This window comes from Enhydra lutris, unplaced genomic scaffold (assembly GCF_002288905.1).
Source record: "Enhydra lutris kenyoni isolate GAN:26980312 unplaced genomic scaffold, ASM228890v2 scaffoldscaffold17, whole genome shotgun sequence".
NCBI lineage: Eukaryota > Metazoa > Chordata > Mammalia > Carnivora > Mustelidae > Enhydra > Enhydra lutris.
Window position 1 is genome coordinate 49,816,048 of NW_019154101.1, and position 17,744 is coordinate 49,833,791.

A 17,744-nucleotide genomic window follows, 5' to 3' on the forward strand; every position below is an offset into this window, starting at 1 on the left:
AACCTCTTTTTATCCCCTTTCTCCCCCCCTCATGATTTGGGATCTCTTCTGATTTGGCTAAAGCATATTTTCCTGGGGTTCTTGCCACCCTTTTAGTATTTCACTTGCTCCTTCATATACTCTTATCTGGACAAAATGACAAGGCGGAAAAATTCACCACAAAAAAAAGAACAAGAGGCAGTACCAAAGGCTAGGGACCTAATCAATACAGACATTGGTAATATGTCAGATCTAGAGTTCAGAATGACGATTCTCAAGGTTCTAGCCGGGCTCGAAAAACGCATGGAAGATATTAGAGAAACCCTCTCCGGAGAGATAAAAGCCCTTTCTGGAGAAATAAAAGAACTAAAATCTAACCAAGTTGAAATCAAAAAAGCTATTAATGAGGTGCAATAAAAAATGGAGGCTCTCACTGCTAGGATAAATGAGGCAGAAGAAAGAATTAGTGATATAGAAGACCAAATGACAGAGAATAAAGAAGCTGAGCAAAAGAGGGACAAACAGCTACTGGACCATGAGGGGAGAATTCGAGAGATAAGAGACACCATAAGACGAAACAACATTAGAATCATTGGGATTCCAGAAGAAGAGGAAACAGAGAGGGGAGCAGAAGGTATATTGGAGAGAATTATTGGAGAGAATTTCCCCAATATGGCAAAGGGAACAAGCATCAAAATCCAGGAGGTTCAGAGAACCCCCCTCAAAATCAATAAGAATAGGTCCACACCCCATCACCTAATAGTAAAATTTACAAGTCTTAGTGACAAAGAGAAGATCCTGAAAGCAGCCCGGGAAAAGAAGTCTGTAACATACAATGATAAAAATATTAGATTGGCAGCAGACTTATCCACAGAGACCTGGCAGGCTAGAAAGAGCTGGCACGATATATTCAGAGCACTAAACGAGAAAAACATGCAGCCAAGAATACTATATCCAGCTAGGCTATCATTGAAAATAGAAGGAGAGATTAAAAGCTTCCAGGACAAACAAAAACTGAAAGAATTTGCAAATACCAAACCAGCTCTACAGGAAATATTGAAAGGGGTCCTCTAAGCAAAGAGAGACCCTAAAAGTAGTAGATCAGAAAGAAACAGAGACAATATACAATAACAGTCACCTTACAGGCAATACAATGGCACTAAATTCATATCTCTCAATACTTACCCTGAATGTTAATGGGCTAAATGCCCCAATCAAAAGACACAAGGTATCAGAATGGATAAAAAAACAAAACCCATCTATATGTTGCCTACAAGAAACTCATCTTAAACCTGAGGACACCTCCAGATTTAAAGTGAGGGGGTGGAAAAGAATTTACCATGCTAATCGACATCAGAAAAAAGCAGGAGTGGCAATCCTTATATCAGATCAATTAGATTTTAAGCCAAAGACTATAATAAGAGATGAGGAAGGACACTATATCATACTCAAAGGAACTGTCCAACAAGAAGATCTAACAATTTTAAATATCTATGCCCCTAACATGGGAGCAGCCAACTATATAAACCAATTAATAACAAAATCAAAGAAACACATTGACAATAATACAATAATCGTAGGGGACTTTAACACTCCCCTCACTGAAATGGACAGATCATCCAAGCAAAAGATCAACAAGGAAATCAAGGCCTTAAATGACACACTGGACCAGATGGACATCACAGATATATTCAGAACATTTCATCCCAAAGCAACAGAATACACATTCTTCTCTAGTGCACATGGAACATTCTCCAGAATAGATCATATTCTCGGTCCTAAATCAGGTCTCAACCGTTATCAAAAGATTGGAATCATTCCCTGCATATTTTCAGACCACAATGCTCTGAAGCTAGAACTCAATCACAAGAGGAAATTTGGAAAGAACCCAAATACATGGAGACTAAACAGCATCCTTCTAAAGAATGAATGGGTCAACCAGGAAATTAAAGAAGAATTGAAAAAATTCATGGAAACAAATGATAATGAAAACACAACGGTTCAAAATCTGTGGGACACGACAAAGGCAGTCCTGAGAGGAAAATATATAGCGGTACAAGCCTTTCTCAAGAAACAAGAAAGGTCTCAGGTACACAACCTAACCCTACACCTAAAGGAGCTGGAGAAAGAACAAGAAAGAAACCCTAAACCCAGCAGGAGAAGAGAAATCATAAAGATCAGAGCAGAAATCAATGAAATAGAAACCAAAAAAACAATAGAACAAATCAACGAAACTAGGAGCTGGTTCTTTGAAAGAATTAATAAGATCGATAAACCCCTGGCCAGACTTATCAAAAAGAAAAGAGAAAGGACCCAAATAAATAAAATCATGAATGAAAGAGGAGAGATCACAACCAACACCAAAGAAATACAGACAATTATAAGAACATACTATGAGCAACTCTACACCAACAAATTTGACAATCTGGAAGAAATGGATGCATTCCTAGAGACATATAAACTACCACAACTGAACCAGGAAGAAATAGAAAGCCTGAACAGACCCATAACCAGTAAGGAGATTGAAACAGTCATCAAAAATCTCCAAACAAACAAAAGCCCGGGGCCAGATGGCTTCCCGGGGGAATTCTACCAAACATTTAAAGAAGAACTAATTCCTATTCTCCTGAAACTGTTCATAAAAATAGAAATGGAAGGAAAACTTCCAAACTCATTTTATGAGGCCAGCATCACCTTGATCCCAAAACCAGACAAGGATCCCATCAAAAAAGAGAACTACAGACCAATATCCTTGATGAACACAGATGCGAAAATTCTCACCAAAATACTAGCCAATAGGATTCAACAGTACATTAAAAGGATTATTCACCACGACCAAGTGGGATTTATTCCAGGGCTGCAAGGTTGGTTCAACATCCGCAAATCAATCAATGTGATACAACACATTAATAAAAGAAAGAACAAGAACCATATGATACTCTCCATAGATGCTGAAAAAGCATTTGACAAAGTACAGCATCCCTTCCTGATCAAAACTCTTCAAAGTGTAGGGATAGAGGGCACATACCTCAATATTATCAAAGCCATCTATGAAAAACCCACCGCAAATATCATTCTCAATGGAGAAAAACTGAAAGCTTTTCCGCTAAGGTCAGGAACACGGCAGGGATGTCCATTATCACCACTGCTATTCAACATAGTACTAGAAGTCCTAGCCTCAGCAATCAGACAACAAAAGGAAATTAAAGGCATCCAAATCGGCAAAGAAGAAGTCAAACTATCACTCTTCGCAGATGATATGATACTATATGTGGAAAACCCAAAAGACTCCACTCCAAAACTGCTAGAACTTGTACAGGAATTCAGTAAAGTGTCAGGATATAAAATCAATGCACAGAAATCAGTTGCATTTCTCTACACCAACAACAAGACAGAAGAAAGAGAAATTAAGGAGTCAATCCCATTTACAATTGCACCCAAAACTATAAGATACCTAGGAATAAACCTAACCAAAGAGGCTAAGAATCTATACTCAGAAAACTATAAAGTACTCATGAAAGAAATTGAGGAAGACACAAAGAAATGGAAAAATGTTCCATGCTCCTGGATTGGAAAAATAAATATTGTGAAAATGTCTATGCTACCTAAAGCAATCTACACATTTAATGCAATTCCTATCAAAGTACCATCCATTTTTTTCAAAGAAATGGAACAAATAATCCTAAAATTTATATGGAACCAGAAAAGACCTCGAATAGCCAAAGCATATTTGAAAAAGAAAGCCAAAGTTGGTGGCATCACAATTCCGGACTTCAAGCTCTATTATTACAAAGCTGTCATCATCAAGACAGCATGGTACTGGCACAAAAACAGACACATAGATCAATGGAACAGAATCGAGAGCACAGAAATAGACCCTCAACTCTATGGTCAACTAATCTTCGACAAAGCAGGAAAGAATATCCAATGGAAAAAAGACAGCCTCTTCAACAAATGGTGTTGGGAAAATTGGACAGCCACATGCAGAAAAATGAAATTGGATCATTTCCTTACACCACACACGAAAATAGACTCAAAATGGATGAAGGATCTCAATGTGAGAAAGGAATCCATCAAAATCCTTGAGGAGAACACAGGCAGCAACCTCTTCGACCTCAGCCGCAGCAACATCTTCCTAGGAACATCGCCAAAGGCAAGGGAAGCAAGGGCAAAAATGAACTATTGGGATTTTATCAAGATCAAAAGCTTTTGCACAGCAAAGGAAACAGTTAACAAAACCAAAAGACAACTGACATAATGGGAGAAGATATTTGCAAATGACATATCGGATAAAGGGCTAGTGTCCAAAATCTATAAAGAACTTAGCAAACTCAACACCCAAAGAACAAATAATCCAATCAAGAAATGGGCAGAGGACATGAACAGACATTTCTGCAAAGAAGACATCCAGATGGCCAACAGACACATGAAAAAGTGCTCCACATCACTCGGCATCAGGGAAATACAAATCAAAACCACAATGAGATACCACCTCACACCAGTCAGAATGGCTAAAATTAACAAGTCAGGAAATGACAGATGCTGGCGAGGATGCGGAGAAAGGGGAACCCTCCTACACTGTTGGTGGGAATGCAAGCTGGTGCAACCACTCTGGAAAACAGCATGGAGGTTCCTCAAAATGTTGAAAATAGAACTACCCTATGACCCAGCAATTGCACTGCTGGGTATTTACCCTAAAGATACAAACGTAGTGATCCGAAGGGGCACGTGCACCTGAATGTTTATAGCAGCAATGTCTACAATAGCCAAACTATGGAAAGAACCTAGATGTCCATCAACAGACGAATGGATAAAGAAGATGTGGTATATATACACAATGGAATACTATGCAGCCATCAAAAGAAATGAAATCTTGCCATTTGCGCCGACGTGGATGGAACTAGAGGGTATCATGCTTAGCGAAATAAGTCAATCGGAGAAAGACAACTATCATATGATCTCCCTGATATGAGGGAGAGGAGATGCAACATGGGGGGTTAAGGGGGTAGGAGAAGAGTAAATGAAACAAGATGGGATTGGGAGGGAGACAAACCATAAGTGACTCTTAATCTCACAAAACAAACTGAGGGTTGATGGAGGGAGGGGGGTTTGGGGGGGGGTGGGGTTATGGACATTGGGGAGGGTATGTGCTATGGTGAGTGCTGTGAAGTGTGTAAACCTGGCGATTCACAGACCTGTACCCCTGGGGATAAAAATATATGTTTATAAAAAATAAAATTAAAAAAAAATGAAATCTATTTAAATTCTATAGGAAAAATGGTGTTGGTAGTTTCAATGTAAAAAAATGGTGAGTGGAATTAATAGAGTTTTAAAATGAAAGTCTACTTACACAATAGAAAACTGCCTCATCTTTCTGGTTAAGAAAAAAAAAATCTTACTTATTAAGACGATCAGGTAACTTAGGCAAGAAATGAGATAAAAATATAGATAATGATCAATGATGTTTAAGGCTTTTGAAAAGTTATTTCCATAACTGTGCAAACATAGAACTAATATCTAAAGAAGCATAAATACTATTTTGAAATAATGAAAATAAAAAATAGGTTACAGTCTTTATTAAACAGAAAGTCAATGCAAGTTGCATTTTGGTAAATATTGCCTCTGGCTTAGGTTCCTTCTACATGGGTGAAAAAATACAATGTCACTTACAAAATTAAACAAAGTGCACTTGGTCCTACACACTAGAAAAGTTGCAGACTATCAGCACCACCCCGGCCTCCGGTGGCTACGTACCAAAGGTGCACTTGGTGGGACGCCTGCTGACCAAGTTGCGGGGGCTACCTTCGGCTGCCAGTTGGCTCCACCAGTCAACTTCTTCTCTCCTGCATTCCACTGAAGATCTCCCCTAAAATCAAGCATGTGAAAACACACAAAAGTATTAAAACACACTAATCAGAAAAGAGTGTGTATGGCTCATTAGATTAATTTGGAGTTAGAAGCAGTCCGTTTGAGTTGTTAAGAGAACAGGTTAAAAACTATAAAGGAGTCTTATCATATATCTAAGAAAGCATAAAAGCATTTGATTAAAAAAAATAATTTAGAGTTTGGATCTCAATGGTAACAGGAATTTCCTATCACTTCCAATAGAAGAATGTGTCACAAAATTCAAATGAATTCCTCACTGGTTATAAAAAATTCCAAATAAGTATATTCGTAAAAACTGTATATCTAGACTCTGTCAAATACCTATATTTTGTTTCATACATGATGGCACTTCTAGATCTGAGAGGGCTCATTGGAAGGTTTCACACAACTACATCACGACTATAACCTGCCTTATAGTGAACTGTAAGATACACCTATTGTAAAATGCATCCCAATTTTAGAAACATTGAAAAGCACATCTAAAGAAAGGGCACATTGTTTATCATTCTTACTATCCTCCTTAAAATTGATCCTCCATGAGAGAACTTTTAAAACCAGTGTTAGCTAGGAATAGTGTAATGATTCTAGAACTTAAAGCTATTAAAGCACTCAATCCATAATTCCTAAGTATTTCTAGCTATAATTTAGTGGCAATCTTGGAGACTGAAATAGATTGTTGTCTCTTTTCACTGTAGAGCCAACAGTTTGGAGGTTCCAGCAGAATAACAACAAAAACAAAAATCCAGAATATAATAAAAACCAATTTTGAAATTACCTAGCCTGAGAGTGAGTTATTGCTTCAATGAGGTTAACAGTCTTAAATAAATATAAAGACACTGTCACAAGAAAACCAGGTAATTTCAAAAACACTTACTTTTTGGATGTGGTACCAGAAATTCCAAGATCTATAAAAGGATAAAAGAAAACAGAATTTAAACCTCTATACTCAGATTAAATGATATGACATTTAAAAGATCAAAGATTCAGAGGTCTAGAAAAAGTCCATATTTTGCCTAAGAATGACTGTATTCAATTTTACAAAGGAGAAACTATGTTAGGAAACATGTTCAGAAATCTAACATTTTCTTTTACTTCACGTTATACTTAAGGATCACATTTTAATGTCAACTGGTGTCCAGGAAGGAGGAAACACAGTAGGCTCGAGACTGTTCTCTTAGGCCTGTGTGCCTGGCATCTGGGACCCAGCTCAGTAAACTGTTCTCTGTACTGAGAGAACACTTTTCCTAATGATAGGGGTGGCTTTACGGTGTCTAATCTGCTTGTACAAACCATGTGGTTTATGCTGTACACTGCTTTCCTTCTACAAGACTGAAATTTGGGGCCATGTCAGGCGGAGTACCTACATGATTAGCATCCAATAAAACCCCTGGGTGTGGTCTCTATAGGGCTTCCGTGGGCAGAAACATCATGTGTGTTGCCGCATTTTCTTATGCTTTTCCCCTCATGGGAATGGGAGAGCGTAAGGAAGTCAGCACGTGGATTCTTCTTGGCTTGGCTTTGTCTTTTTCCCTGATGACTCAGCTGCGTATCCTTACCATGCTGCTCTAATAAGTCTTAGCTGGGAGGACACCCATGTGCTGTGTCCTCTGAGTGAAGGTGGTCTTGGGGACTCCTGACACAACTGGCTTATCCATGCTACTCTAATCTCAATTCATTTACTACTTCAGCAAATATTGATTGAGTCTCTACAGATGCCAGGCACTGTTCTAAGCACTTGGGATGTATTAGTGAAGAAAACAAAGATCCCGGCTCTGGAGAAATTTGTATTCTAATAGGGTGAGATAGATGATAAAACAATAAAATAATAAATTATATAGGCCCCTCGAAGGTGTTAGGAAAGCCCATGGGAAAAAGCAAAGGAAGAGCAGGGTGCGGGGGATCTGGTCCGTAGGATGAAGGTGAGGGATAGGCAGCATTGAACAGGTGCTCAGGGAAGGCCTCATGGAGAAGGTTGAGATTTGCATGAAGCTGAGCAGAGGCGTGGGGGAAAAGTGTTCTAGGCCAGTCCCGTGGTGCACTCTCTGCCTACGGGTAAGTCTATTACACATTTGGAGAAACTGCCAAACTGCTTTCCACAGTCATATTTTCATCCGCCATCGACAGTGTTAGAGACATTCTCTTCAACATTGGTTATTGTCTTTTCTAATTATAGCCATCCTCCTGGGTGAGAAGTGGCATCTCACATGGTTTTGATATGCATTTCCCAGAAGACTGGTGTGGAGCATCTTTTCATGTGCATATTGGCCGTATGTCTATATTCTTTGCAGAAATGCCCATTTAAATCATGCGACCATTTTAAAATTGGGTTATTTGTTTCTTCATGATTGAGTTGTAAGAGTTCTTTATTTATTCTGGGTATAAGTTCCTTATCAGATATATGTTCTACAAATACCTTCTCCCATTCTGTAGGTTATTTTTCACTTTCTGGACAGTGTCATTTGTAGCACAAAAGTTTTTAATTTTAATGTAGTTCTATTTATCTATTTTTATCTATCGTGGCTTGTGCTTTTGGTGTCATATCTAAGAACATTACCCAATCCAAGGTCATGAAGATTTATTTACTAATACATTTTCTTCTTAGAGTTTAATCGTTTTGGCTCCTACATTTAGTTCTCAGCCACTGTGAATTAATTATTTTGGAGAAGGCAAGGTATCTAACTCTATCCTTTTGCTTGTGGATATCCAGCTGGCCCAGCACCATGTGCTGAAAAGAAAACTTTTCGCATTGAACTGTCTTGGCACCTTCACTGACAATCAATTGAGCACAGATACTTAAGTTTATTTCTAGACTGTCATTCTATTCCATTGAGGTATATGCCTATCCTGTGAAGCAGTACCGCTTAATGACTACAGCTTTGTAGTGAGTTTTAAAATCATTAAGTGTGAGTCTTCCAAGGTTATGCTTTTTTATTTAGAGTGTTTGGCTATTCTGACTTCCTTGTATTTCCATATGAATTTTAGGTTCAGCTTGTCAATTTCTATAAAAAAGCAAACTAGAATATTGGTAGGGAGTATGGAGATAATTTTTTTCAGTTTTGAAAGAAAGCTTAATTATTATTTTATTATTATTATTTTAGAGAGAGAGAGCGCGAGGGGCAGGAGAGGGAGAGAGAGAATCCTGAGTGACGTGAGGCTTGATCCCACAACCCTAAGATCATGACCTGACCTGAAATCAAGAGTTGGACACTTAACTGACTGAGCTACCCAGGTGCCCTGAAGATATTTTAATAAAAAAAAAAATTTATCTATAGAGAAAATCAGTGGTTTTTTTGGGGGGAGTGTTATTACATTCCTATAAATTTTGGTAATATATGAATTCATGTAATCATTACTATAATCAGGATACATAGCAATTTAATTACTCAAAAATATTCTCTCTTGCTATGCTTTGCAATAAAAAATGCACTCTCAGCAGCTAGAGCTTTAAATCCTTTATTTCTAAAGGAGAATATGGATGATACATTGGAGTGCCAGCAAAAGCAGTTACCACTGCCAACTAGCCTTCAGCAAGATGAAATTTTAGAGTACGAATACTCAACCTCTCTATGGGTGTCATCAAAGCATTTTCATGGATGCCCAGGCCAGGGACAATGAATGGGAAAAATATGTCCATTGGATAATTCATAGGAAAAAAAAAGTCTGTATAAAGGACCTTCTAAAGCCGTGAGAAAAATGAAAGGTATCTGCAGTGGTGAACCCATTCACCTTAATGAAAAATCAAATTCAGAGTTAAAAGAATAGGACAGTCTTTATACCAGCTGCCCTCATCTCCTAGGACTCTCTCCTTCACTTGCTCATGTCCAGCCTCTGGTCTTGTTGTTCGTTGACTATGCCAGGCAGTTTTCTGCCGCAGTGCCTTTGCACTGGCTATCTCCTTTGCCTGCAAATATTCTCCTTCAGATATCCATGTGGCTCATTCTTCTACTTTCAAATCTTAGCTCAAATTGTACCTTCTCAGTGAGACCTACTCTAATTAACACTCTGCAGTATTCCCAATTCCTCCTTGCCTGCTGTTTCTTCTCCATAGCACTTATGACTTAACATACTATAGAATTTATTTATTTGAAAATATTTGCTTATCTCTCCCCTTGCTGAGTACCCTAAGAACAGAAATTATACCTGTTTTGTTTGCTGATTTTTCTTTAGAGCCTGGAAGAGTGCTTGGTACTCAACAAATATTTGTTCAGTGAACAACTTAATATCATATGGATGCTCAATTGTCAATATTTAAGCTACTCTATGTTCTTATTTCCAAGTGAACTAAAAAATTGAATACTTACTTAATACTTAATGCTCTTGGTTTCATACTTGCATATGCTAATTATACCTTTAGTAATTTAGATTAAAAATGGCATGGGTACTGCCTGTGAGACAAAGGCAAAGGAACTGTTTATCTTCCAAGGAACTGTACTGGGTAAAGCACTAAGAATTTCTGTCTGCTCCTTGATATTCTCACCTATACGTGAATCCAGAAAAATAATACATATAAAGAGATAGAGAAAAAACTGCACAGGATACAGTAAGAAACAAATGAAAAAACTGTACTACTCACTGCCTACTAAGCTGGCAAGAGATGAGTCAAGGTCACTCCCAAGGGCTTTGCTTGCTGCCATAGCTGGACTGGGGGGTACCATTGAAATGGGTGCAGGCTGCCCAGCTGGTGCCATGGTTGGCATCAGTAGATCACCTAGACCATCAAACACTGGAAATCAAATAGACCATGTTCAGAATGATTGGGGAAAAAAAAAAAGGCCATATGCAAAATTAAATGGAAATTATTTTCTGAAAAACTATAAAATAAGTAAATATACAATCTTACAAAAGAAGGCACGTAATTGACACTTTTTATGACTGTAACACCAGGAAGAACATTTCTACATATGTCTACTCATAAAGTACAGAAATACTAGTAAACATAAACAAAGATGGAAAAAAAATATCTGTGTAATGTAAAGAAAGAGCACAGATTTTGGTGTCAGAATTAGGTTCAAATTTAGTTGCATGCCTCACTAGCTGTGTGACTTTGAGAAAGTTACCATCAAAGCTTTAGTTTTCTCATCTATAAATGGGGAGGGTACTACTACCACATAGTTTTGTTGTGAAGATTAAATTAGATAATATATATGCCTTTATTATAACGTTGCTCTATACAGGCAGTGGATCTCCTGGTTTCCTGTGAAGTCAGTGTTGGAATAAAACCTGATCTAATGGGCAGGACATAGTAATAAGTATCTGACAAACAATTGACCATATTTTAGAAGTAAACATTTTGATAACTTCCCTCATTATAAGCAGGCAATTTTGATTCTAACTTTAAAGGAATGTTTAAAGGGAAAACTATTTTAACTAAGGAATCATACTGTTATTGATGGTTCCTGATACTATATAACCAATTACCAACTTGTTTAGTTCCTAGAATACAGAAACAACATTCAAGATACAGATGCAGAGGATTTGCATAAGTTGTTGCTAGTATCTTATCCTTGTCAAAATTTTTGTGGTTAATTTTCATTAAAAAACTATGAATATTTACTATCAATACTACTGTACAGTCATTCTAAATTGGAAAAGGACAGCATTCAACTAGGCACTGGCAACAGAAGCAACCAAATTGTCAGGCAGGGGATATATTTAGGCTGTTTTCTGAAACACATTTAATTGCCAAAAACTCACCAATTGAAAATTTGTAGTAAGGACCCAGCATGGGAAGAGTAGAATGGAAGAGAATACAAACAAAATGACAGCAGGATGAAAGATTAAAGGCAGGCAAAGAATACTACTTGTGTCCCAACTTCATAAAACCGAGGGCCATGCAAGCTTCAGAGGGTATAAGCAACAGCAGTGGGAGTGTTCACACATTCAGATACTGCATAAAGTGTTTGTTTTCCCTTAACCATCTCTAAACCATGTGCATGTAAGCTCATGCAAACAGATGGTGTGTGTGGTGGTAGATTTCTGCTAAAATTTAAAAAAGAAACACAGAAAAGGATTACAGGTTATCCTTAAATCTTCCAAAATGTATTGAAAATATTTACTTAAAATACAGCACAAGAGACTTATTAAAGTTTTAAAACCAGGTCACCACTCAGTATCTGCTTGTAAGTTTCCTGATATCACACTAACCTCAGGTGGGCTAGTGTATAATCGGAACAAATGAAATGAACATTTGAAAATCGCCACCTCACCTGATGGGTCAAAGGAGCTGCTGCTAGAAGTTGAAGGCGTTGTTCCAAAAGCTGCCTCAAAGTTGGGCTGTAGCAGGTTATTCTGAGCTGGAGTCACTGGTGATGGAGAAGGAGCCATAAAAGAACCCCCAAACCCTGGGGAAAAAAACAAAAACAAAACAGTTCCAGAAAAATATAAGCAGAAACAACTAAAGGTGGGTAAAGGCCAGAAAAACAGTCAGAATGAATTATAGGACACTGAAAAGGGACTGAATGCATGTAGAGAGATGAGAAGTCAGTAAAACTGGGTAGTGTTTTTAAAAGTTTTTTATGTGTCTTGGCATCTGTCATGTACTTTTAAAAGATTTTCATTGATTTTCTAAATTGAAGTATAACATTCAGTGTTACACTAGTGTTTCAGGAGTACAGTATAGTGAATCAACAACTGGATACATTACTTAGCTCATCATGATAAGTGTACTCTTTAATCCCCATCCCCTATTCACAACCTCATCCCCCCCAACCTCCCCTCCGGGAATGGTCAGTTTTGCCATGTATCAATGAGATCGAAGTTAATTAGAAGTAAGCACTTAAGAATATATACCCTTGTTAAGAAAACCTGTGGCAACCAGTCTATTATTACAATGGAGCTACATAAAGCTAAGAAGTTCTCACTAAGGTTAAAATTGAGATAATTTCATTATATTACAACTTTGTTTCTTCAAATCGCAATACTGGGTAGATAGAAGATGCTTAGTTGTACACACTGGCTCAGTATGATAAAAACACATGAATCAGAAAAATAGGCATGCACTCTTCCACCACATCCTCCTTAATAACTTTCATACATGTTCTAGTCCCATTGCTGCTACTGCTAAGTGTGGGCTTCCCCAGATCAGCTCTCAGGATTTAAAAATGGCCACACAGAGGGGCTTCCCACTTCCAGTGTGGACCTCCTCCAATCTAGTCTCTGCCGTGCAGCTAGAGTGATCTTTCTGAGTAGAAAACGTTGACAAAGTTACTTCCCTAAAGTCCTTCACTGGCTCTCCGTAACTCTCAGATTCAGATCACGCAGATTCCTTTGTATAGCGATCAAGCTCTTCTGTCTCTGTTCCCCTCCCTGCAAACCAGGTTGCTTCCCTAACACCAACACTGGGAGTCAGATGCTCACTCAGGACTGAAGCTCTCGCGCCCTGCTGGCAGCCACATCTCCGCCCACCTTCGCACCCCAAATATGTTTGAGTTACATGCTCTGTGTCTTCTGCATCTGAAACACATCTCCATCCCATTCCCACCACGTGTCTTTATTCCCACCCAAAGCATCTGCTCTGGGGATGGCTTTTTAGTGTCAGGAGCGGTCTTCTCCTGTTTTTCACTAGTATTCAGCACAATCCCTAAAACACTGAATTAATGTTTACCGAATATTGATACTTTGGAGTATAAAAGCTGAGGAGAAATCAAATGCCACTGTAAAGTAACCAAACTTAAAATTATTTACCTTTTGAAGGCTGGAAGCAAATAATGTCTCTCAAACAACAGATAGAAGCAGAAGCAAATCTCACTCTGTACTGCTTCTGGATAAACACGCAACCGGTGAAGGCAGCGATTTCTTAGTAAGACACTGGAAGACAGTCTATTACCAAAGAATGTATTACTTCTAGAAGTCTTTTCTATATTCATTGGGTTATAAATATTCCTTCCTATCTAGCCACATCTTCTCTTTCACAAACTGCTTGCAAAAACATGAAGAATACTTTAAAAAATCCTTAAACTTTCATTCTATTGAACTAGTTTATAAGTTTGAAAATGACTTCCACTGAAATTCTCCGGCTACTGTTTTCTACAGCTGGGAATAATGTTCAAGTCATGTTGCCAGACACTGATAATGACACAAGTTTAGGCTTTTCTTGTATATGTATGAAAAAAATGTAATTTGGAAAAATTGCTACCTAATAGAGGATGGCCTTTAAAGTTCCCAGTAGCTACCCTGAAGTGATTTTAGTATTTTAGTGACATAGGCATTATGTAACTTTTCTAACTGAAGAAAAGACATTCTCCAGATTTTTAAGAACCAATATTATGAAGCAAAAGTGGGCTAGAAGGAAGTATTTTTGTGGATGGGATCATTTGGTTTTAGGGAGAATGATGGTTGTGTTGATGTTGACTTCTTAGAAACATCCCACATCTCAAGCTGGAATATGGCTGTGGTTAATTTAAGCAATTTTTCTATGGTGTCTCTTTGTTATAGGTGAATGTGGGGACAAGTGTTCTTGGCTCTCAGTTTCGAAAACTTGACCAAGAAGAGACAAATTATTCTAGAATCACAGCATATGAGTGTTGGAGAAAGCCTTTTCATCATCTGATTCAATCCTGTCTTTCCATGACTGGAAGAAGGGATACAAAGGGGAGGTAACATATCCACCCAAGATTCAGTGGTAGAAAGAGAAAAACAGGCATTTACACAAGGTTCATTTGCTTAGTACTGCTGAGTTTCATAAAATAAGTAGATCACATCCACAGGTGAATAATGAAAAAAAAAAACTAGTGACTTCTCCAAGAAAGGGAAGGGTAAAGCCAACACTGGCATGAAACTCACTTCATACCACCAGGGTCACTATTCTAATCATTTTTTTAGGTTGAACCTTATGAACCATATGGATTGCTAATATTTGACCATTTTGGTCCTACAAAAACAGCAGGTTTACATTGTTCAAACTAAAACATACATTAGCTCATTTAATCCTCACAACTCTGTGAAGTGTCACATATGAAAACACTGAGGCCAGAGAAGTTAAGTAATCTGCCCAAGGTCAAATGAGGACAAATGAGAGCCAGAATTCCACACAGGAATCTTCCAGAGTTTGGGTTTTTCACTACAATACTACATGGCCTCTTTTCCACAGCTGGGAATAACTCCAGAGTTGTACTCTTCCTGTAGGCTTACAAACTTGACAGAGGTCTAGAAAGATTTCTTTTCCCATTATATTCGGTTCTTATGAAGTAAGTGCCCTCACAAATCTAGACTAATTAAAAAGCTATAAAGTGATATAAAATAACCAACTGATTAAAGAAAAAATCTATTGCTATACTCTGAATGAAGGGTTAAATAGGAAAATTATAGACATTAATAAGGGAAATTCCCTCTGTCAAATCAAAAGTTTTAGAGTCCTAGAATAGAGGTAAGTAAAAAGAAAACCCAAACCAGTACTCTTTCTTCCTATATGGTTCTAAATTATATTAAGAAAGATGTTCTATGGAATTAAGGTAACAATCAGTAGGCTCCCGGATATCCTACAGGCATATTTGGACTGTCTTCCACTATAACTGAATCATTGTCTCTCTTCAAGTGGTCAAACATCTACAGATACACTGTCTTTGTCTTATGAATCTACCTTCCTAAAGGAAAGAGCTTGCACACTTAAGGAAGTTCTATTAACCGACATATCAAAACTGACAGTCACAGTTGATAAAACATACCACTTGGGTCAGGAGAGTGAAATTTTTTTAAACTACTGGTAGATAAACACACTCCCACACATACCACCCCTACACTCAGGTTTGCTCCATTATGTTAAAGATAATGTCACCTCAATTACTCTGTAATGTAGTCAGCTGTTAACACATTGCATTTACTAAGATCAATCTGAGGTAGTTAATATCTCTAGGACTAATACCCTTTTGTCCAGCACGTTTCAGACAGCTTCCCCCACCCCAACCACAGCATGAAAGAATTGGTTCTCCGTAGATCTTCCCATTCAGTGGATATTACTAGTTACTAATTCCACACTAAACATATTTATATTTTAAATCAGCTCAAAGACCTCTGTGGCTCTGCTAAAAAGTCATCTGTGTCATTTGGTTAACAGAGAATGCAAAACTACAAAGGGCCTCATGAGACTGGCCTATATCATTCCCATTATTCCCTGTCTTTAGAATTAAAGATAGGATGTGGCACATTCCTATACTAGTTAAAATCTATGGTGCAGTCACCCCAGAACTGTGTCTATTATTGAAAAACATGGTTTTCTTGCTTGATGTCAACCTGAGAAGTTAGGCATAATACACCTAATCTCCCTTAATAATCCATTTTTACATCTGTCATCCAGTAAGCTATATATTTTAGACATCTACATTTTTAGCTGGGGCATCTGAAGAGGAGTTTGAGAGCATTATTCCGCACTGTATAAAATAATACTTCCTTTTATTTGATACAAACTTAACTTTCAAGTTTCCAGTCAGACTTCACTTGAGGTATAGATAATATCTATATCCTACCAATAATCACAAATGATTTGGAGAGAATTATTCCTTGAGTCTGTTCTCATTGGCCCAAAAAGTTGTCTTTTCTAGAATATTCTCTGGTTCCACCATGCTGGGTACACCAAACAGAATCTGACACTTTTACTCAAGGGGCAGAAGATGACTAAGATGATATTTCATGAATAGTTCAATTCTGGAATTGGTATTATTTGACAGTGCTACTGTCAAAGTAAATTTGAATAAAAAAGAATAACTATTTTTATGAGAGATAGGCCCAGTGTAAAAGACTCTATTTAGTCTGTTTTCTTATTTTAAATTATATACCAATTTTTGACAAAGCTTTCTTCCACAATTTTGGAATGATTCTTTATTTTTGCTTTAAAATCTCTAAAAATCATTTTGAATATTTGATTATACTACATATTTATGCATTTCCCTTGTTACATATATGTAAATTTATTCCCTCAAAAAAAATTTTTTTTAAAGATTTTATTTATTTGACAGAGATCACAAGTAGGCAGAAAGGCAGGCAGAGAGAGAGGAGGAAGCAGGCCCCCTGCTGAGCAGAGAGCCTAATGTGGGGCTTGATCCCAGGACCCTAGGATCATGACCTGAGCTGAAGGCAGAGGCTTTAACCCACTGAGCCACCCAGGTGCCCCTCCCTCAAAAAAATTTTGAGGAGCAAGAGCCCCTGTTCAGCATTAGAGAGTCCACACCTTCCATTATTATATATGCGTATTTTTCCTTTTTATTCTCACAAAATAGTCTTATTACTAAAAGCCAGTAATAGAAGAGTCTAAAGACTCACAGAATACATCTCTCTCTCACTCTCTTTATTGGTTCAAATTCCTACTTGGAACCTGATATTTGTGGACTTCCTTGTTGTCTATGATTGGGTTCATTTATCTTTAAACAAACAAACAAACAAACAAACTTCCTCTTTATTTCAACAGCTTGTGGACTTAACTGGTCTCTCCCCATAGACACCCACACAAGTATACTACATTTTTTTTTTTTAAGATTTTTATTTATTTATTTGACGGAGAGAAAGAGCACAAATAGGCAAAGAGGCAGGCAGAGAGAGAGGGGGAAGCAGACTCCCTGCCGAGCAGAGAGCCCGATGCGGGACTCAATCCTAGGACCTGAGATCATGACCTCAGCTGAAGGCAGAGGCTTAACCCACTGAGCCACCCAGGCACCTCAAGTATACTCCGTGTTAAGCTTCATTGCAGATTACCATAGCACAGTGCCCCAAGTATTTGTTCTACCACTGATACTCATTGAACAGAAATATCCGGGCAATCTGAAAACTCTGAAATAGCCACTGTCAGCTAGATTAAATATATATAAGTGTGACTGGGATTTTATACTGTGTACATTAGCAGGAGTTTTGTTTTGTTTTTTTTTTTTTTTTTTTTTTTTTTTTTTTTTTTT

General features: G+C 37.7%; 1 protein-coding gene across 1 annotated transcript in view; it reads right to left on the reverse strand.

Moving 5' to 3' along the window:
- Window positions 1-17,744, reverse strand: part of LOC111147548 (synaptosome associated protein 91) — a 148,688-nt gene that overhangs the window by 20,814 nt on the left and 110,130 nt on the right. Inside the window, exons 23-26 of the mRNA XM_022503640.1 lie at window positions 12,072-12,206; window positions 10,439-10,588; window positions 6,740-6,770; window positions 5,734-5,845 (exon numbers count right to left, since the gene is read on the reverse strand). Coding sequence (XP_022359348.1) covers window positions 5,734-5,845; window positions 6,740-6,770; window positions 10,439-10,588; window positions 12,072-12,206 — 428 coding nt within the window. The remainder of the gene's footprint in view (window positions 1-5,733; window positions 5,846-6,739; window positions 6,771-10,438; window positions 10,589-12,071; window positions 12,207-17,744) is intronic.